General features: G+C 34.9%; 1 protein-coding gene across 1 annotated transcript; it reads right to left on the reverse strand.

Moving 5' to 3' along the window:
* Positions 1–1,214: 1,214 nt before the first annotated feature.
* On the reverse strand, positions 1,215–5,517 carry LOC21384259. The gene is made up of 9 exons (XM_024172255.1): positions 5,415–5,517; positions 5,123–5,170; positions 4,061–4,130; positions 3,395–3,485; positions 3,220–3,281; positions 2,230–2,528; positions 2,119–2,152; positions 1,902–2,033; positions 1,215–1,523 (listed from the first exon to the last, which is right to left on the reverse strand). Exons 2-9 carry the CDS (start codon positions 5,168–5,170, stop codon positions 1,333–1,335), a joined length of 927 nt encoding a protein of 308 aa, XP_024028023.1. The 5' UTR covers positions 5,415–5,517; the 3' UTR covers positions 1,215–1,332.
* Positions 5,518–6,150: the final 633 nt, after the last annotated feature.

Consider the following 6,150-nt stretch of genomic DNA (forward strand, 5'->3'; position numbering starts at 1 on the left):
ATCATCCATGTAAAGTCCAACCTAAATTAATTTTTCCAAATCAATCTAAGTCTAGTTCTACATTTGATTTCCATCGAAAATAGAAATTAAGCAAGTAAATACACATGAATGAACAAGCACAAGAATACCATAAACAATCCAAAAGTAAAAACTAAAACATCACAATCTTAGTTCCACTAGGAGCCTAGCTCACAAAATTAACTAAATAACATCAAGGGTTTCATCATTTATGAATTACAAAAATAAGAGATAAGACAAGGAATGAAAACCCCATTTTAGGAGTTGTCACAAGCTCTTAGATCCTCCATCTTCTTGCTCTTCACAAAATGAATTCTCCCTCAATAATTTATTGAAAATGAAACCTAAATCTAATAAAATAAAAATATTTATTTTGAGATTTTTTTTCTCTCTTGGAAAATTGGCTGAAAAGCCTTATTAAATGCTCTTGCTTTCTCTAAGGTTTTTTTTTCTTTGTTCTCTTGTTCTCCGTGGCTGCTCGTCTGAGGGCTGGAATTATCTGGGTTCAAAAACCCTTCATTTCGTGTGCAGAGGAGAGCTGCTAATTGAGCTCAACTGGAGGAGTGCGTTCAGACACGTGGCGTGCCTCAATTGGAAGGTTCGGATTGAATGGACACGCGTTGCTCTCTGGTTCGCTGAGAGAGGGAGGTTTCACGCGGCTTGGATGGAATCGCCGTACTGGATCACGCGAGCTGCTGAGTAAGGGACAAGCTGGACACGCGGCTTGCTGGGATTGGCCGAAGAATTGACACGATCCTACGGAGACGCACTCCTGTCTGGGGTGATTCCACGTGCCCGATTTGGACCGTTGACACTACAATCCAACGACTGGAGTGGCGAGTTTTGTGCTGGTTTCACTCGCGCAAAGGAATTCCATTTTGAGGCTAATTCAAATTCGAATTTTACTTATTTTCTCTTGCATTTCTATCCCAATTTGAATTTCAATTTGCACTTAAACTCACCTATCACCAAAATTAAATTACATAATGAGGAAAATAATTATTTTGGAAGGAAACTAAATAAAAATAAAATAAAATAAAATAAAAATACCTAAAACAAACTAAAAATAAAATTAATTCCAAATAAAATAAAATGAAATAAAAATAAGGTAAAAGTATTAAAAACTAAATAAATTCTCAAGAACAAGCATATTTTTTAATCCGCAAAAAGGCTAAATATTGCCTCCACTTTGCAAGATCATCTTTATCGTAGTGGTTTCAAACCCGAAGACAAGCAGTTCAATTTACAAAGAATCAAGGTTAAATCATATTCATAAGAACAGCAATATACAACTTGAGAAGTAAAGAGAAAAGTCTACGAGAAGAGCTTCACGACACAGGATACCCTTTCGAAGAAGATCGGGCACATGGTTGTGCTGAACATGATGGCCTCCTTCATCCACTGTGGGGCTATCCGCTCTAATGTTCCTAGCGATAAGACATGGTATAGCAGTTCTACTTCTTTTCCATGTTCCTTCTCTACCCACGTCAGGCTGAAGGAGTAACCTGTTAAAAGCCAGAACCATTAGTGAAGTTCTGTTTCTGCACCAGATCACAGTAAAATGCTTGATGAAGAAAACCTAATTGTCAAGTCATATTCCAATTAGTAACAAAACTTGAAATTCGTATAAATGATAGTTACAAAAACAGAAAATGTTACAAGAAAGCACTTATCAGTACTGAGTATGGTCTAATGGAACCAATGATCAAATACCAAGTAATTTATATAGCAAAGATAAGTAGCAAAAACCCATTTTTTCTGCATATTTTTGTTATACGTGTCAAAGGTGGATAGTAATGAAATGTAAGCAGAGTTGATTTATAAAACAGCAAAGTGCGGAAGCAAAATTCCAGGGAAGGAAAATCAGATATCTTAACAGTTACCACTTGATTGGTGCTCAGCCGATATGCATATTCCTTCATTTTGAGTAACGACGGAGAATTTCAAGCCCACCAAGTACTCAACAACGGCTTGAAACAGACAGTTGGCAGTGTCATTGTCATGTAAACCATCACCTGCAAAATGCACATACAACATATCATGATCCAAAAATCTAGAGACCAAGTAACGGTTGCAGAAACTTCAATTTCAGATACCTACTTGTTCTGTCAATAGCTCTTCTACAGCATTCTGGCTGAAAATTTGCAAATTAAGAATCATTTAATAAGAACTAGTCTAAAGATTACCAAAAATACAAGATTACAAAAATACCTGTTGAATGCTCACATGAGCCGAACTAGTCAAACCTTCCTTGTTCAAGCTCGCTGATGTTATTAGGATAGCGTTGTCTTGACCACTGCCACAAGGTCTGGCCATGCCCGTTTCAGTTTCAGAACACCTCCTGCTTTTACTTGTCATTGTTCCGGATGAGCTATCATATAATTCCTGTGATACAATTTTATCGTCTCTAGGTGTACTCATCTCCCTGTTATTTCTGTCTTTTTGACTGCTAAGAGCATCGTCCTGCTGCAGCTTTTTCAGCCTCTCAACCTCTTCCAAAAGCACTTTATCTGACATAAATGTAAGCCCTCTCAAGTAAAACTAGTAAATATATGATATACATGATTGTCTGAATGCAAAAAACAACAGATATTTCTCCATATGACAATGGTCAATGATAACAATATATACGACAGAATATACAGTGGGAATCTCTTGTGCAACCACTGATGGCCAATGGATAATTCAATGCTCTTATCTATAGCAACGACGCAAATGATTAGCCATTCATGCAACTTTCAGGATAAAGATTAAGGTGTCTTGAGTCTCAAGAGCAAACCTCTAAAATAAACAACGATATGGAAACAGAATTTGATTCATGTGTACGCGGGTTGACAAAATAACAGAAAATGATAACCCTGAGTCTTCTATTTCCCTTTAAAACTATAGAAAACATCAATCACTATTAAGAAAATAAAAACGTAAAACAAAAAGAAGACCGAGGACAAGCTGTCCTTACTCCTTAGCTAAGGAGAACACTTGGGTAAGCTTCTCGGTTCACCATATAAAAGACAAAGGAAAGACACCAAAATCTTTTAAAGGATGAGCAATCAGCCAGAAATGTGTCCTTAAATCCTTCACTAGAAAAGGACCGCGCCTCACCTTTGAATGTGAAACATTAGATGTTTATTTAGATGCATAAATATTTGCCCGAATTCAAATATTCAAACTAAATCCTGAACAAAAACCAGGATTTCTTACTCCTCTGGCTTTCTTCCATCCACAGTTTCTGATACTCAGCACACTGCTCATCCTGAGAAACCCTGCAACCAATGCAGTTATAACAAACGTTTTAAGTTTGACACTTAAAACATAGAAAGAAATTGTTGATCATATTCTGTCTAGACAAAAGCAAAAAAGAATTAGGATCACATGCCTAGTCAAGGCAACTTCGCTTCTCAATTCATTAACTTGAGAATGCAATTTCTTGTTTTCATCCTTCAAGTGTTGAATTAACTCCTCTGCCACTGCGAAATTAAGAATAAACGAGAAAATTGCTTTTTATTAGAAAGAAGAAATAAAATAAAATAAAATAAAAATTGAGGCTTGCTGGTGTTTGTATAAAAACAGTAAAGCAAATTCAGCCATGATTCTAAATCTATTACTAACCACAAATATGCTTACTTTGAATCATTTATGCCCATCTATGTATCAATATAAAAAGCACATAATGCATTTTTTATTGGCCTATATGTTTTTCACAATTTTATGAACTTTCTTGCAAGCTCACTACTGAAGAACTACAAGAAACAAGGTCATCCAAGATACAACCTTGAGACAACAAGGGGATCAAATCAATTTAATCTAGCTAATTTTGCAGATTCATTTCATGAAAGATCCTAAATTGCTAGCTCAAACAATTATTTTCTTTTTCTCATCTGATAACAAATTGAAGAGTCGTTTGGTTAGTTCTCAAGAAAATTAAGAGACATTGTTGAAAGCATGGTTGAGTGAAAAGAGATTCTGGACCTTTTGACCTGTGAGAGATCTGAAGATGGTTTCAGGCAAAACTAATATATATAGTGGGAAAAAAACTACATACCAGCTACATAGTTCACAAATTTCACTTCTTGATCTTTATTGACCTCATCCAGTTCAGTCAATCTTTTTGCCTGCAAGAGGAGCACAAAAAAAACAAAAAAAAAAGATAATAATAATAATAAAAATAATGATGACGATGACGATGATGGTGATGGTGATTAAAAAACTACTTCCCTAACACTATCAAATTCCCTCACATAATTTAACATAATTTACCAACCACTAACGAACAATGTCACGTGCAAAGTCTAACCAAGTGCTTCATACACATGGCTACGTGAGCAAGTATTTACAAATAGCATAATGCCAGCTAAACTTTCTATTTGTCTATCACCCTGTTACTTGGTTAACCATCCCAAAGTTAGCAGAAACTAGTACATTTGCGTGTTATGAGACTAATTGTAATTCATTCGACCTTGCATACTAGTTGTAAATCCACTTCAGTACCAATAAACTACTTGTTTAGTTTATAGGTTTGAACAGAAAATTTGAACAGAAATTCATATTTTTGTGAGAATGAACATTGTAGCCAAAAGGTTTGGAAAACAAACAGGTGCAAGATTCTCAAGTTGGATTCGAGTAAACTTATATTTTCACGTGCGTAACTTAAAAACCCCATTAGTCGATTTCAAAATTAATCCTCGAATAAATGTCAGTTATAGCGGACGAACCATTTAAAGGTATAGGAATTTCCCTAAAAGACATGTTATTCAGACATCAAAATTACCCATCCATACTTTAGTTTTGAAGCAACCGAGCATATAGAAGCAAGATTACTAAGAAATTAAAATCCGTGATGTAAAATTGTTAATTATCCTTTGAACAAAAGATGAAATTTAAAATGTACAAGTAAAAGTTCAAATCTTGGTCGAGTGAAAATGATGTTCATGCTCTTCAAATCAGTTTCTCCAGTGATTTAACGTAGCATAACTCAAACCAATGGGAGAAACTAGATCTTTGTCGCAACAAATTATTCAGTTTTCGATATAGTAACAAACAAACAAACAAACAAACAAAAAACAACAACAACAACACCCACAACAACAAAGGAGGAGAGAAAAACCATCAATTTAGTGTACTTATCGTAGAGTTTCGAGTAGAGAGCCTCCATCTGCGATGAAATCACAACGGAATTTCAATTTAAGAAGCAAAATAAGTGTTTAAAACCAAATAATCAACTATAATCAGGAGAAAAGGAGCAACAAATAATGGCGTAGTTGTTGGAATGAAGCCCTAAACTTCAAAAAAAAAAGAAAAAGAAAAAAAAAAGAAAAAGAAAGCACTTTTAAACTGGTTAAAGCTAAGCCTGTGTATGGCTGCTGAGAAATATGGGAAATTGAGGCGAAAGAAAATACCTTTGGTGGCTCCGTGGGAGTGCGAGTAAAGTAAAGGCGGGAATTGCGATTCAAATTCGAAAGAGTGAGGTTTTCGTCTTCGAGCTCTTAGGAGAGAGAGAGAGAGAGAGAGAGAGACAGACAGACAGACAGAGAGAAGAGCAGTCCTGAACGACAACCAAATCAGGTTGATACTCGGGTACTGGGTCAGCTTCCACAGCCAATCAGACGACGTCGTTCTTGAGTGCTAATCCTAATTTGCGTTTGCTTTAGATTTGGATATTTTACTATGAGACAGTTTACTTTATAATGTGCATGAACTTTGTTGTTTAGACTCCCGTTAATTTCACCGATTCGAGTTTAGAATTTAAGTTTTGTTACAGTAAAAAGCTCTTAGAAACAGTCACATCTAACTTTTTTACTACAGTAAAAAGCTTTCACATAAAGTCACATCTCAACTCGAATTAAAAACTCGAATCAGCGAACTAAACGGACCCAATTATATTTGGTTTATTACAATGAAGTTTGAACTTTGAATTTAAAACATTTTAATGTGGATGATAATTAAACAAGTTTTGTTTATGCTATTTATTATCTCAAGTTTATGAAACCTGCTATATACTACAAAATCCATAAGAAATAATGACACAAAATAATCATTTTTAAAATCCTTATTTAAGATATGTTTTTCATTTAACAATATTTACGTTTTTTTTTTCCATTTTATGTTTATTGAGAATATAGTATTCCGAATGTA

This window comes from Morus notabilis, unplaced genomic scaffold (assembly GCF_000414095.1).
Source record: "Morus notabilis unplaced genomic scaffold, ASM41409v2 Scaffold4305, whole genome shotgun sequence".
Taxonomy (NCBI): domain Eukaryota; kingdom Viridiplantae; phylum Streptophyta; class Magnoliopsida; order Rosales; family Moraceae; genus Morus; species Morus notabilis.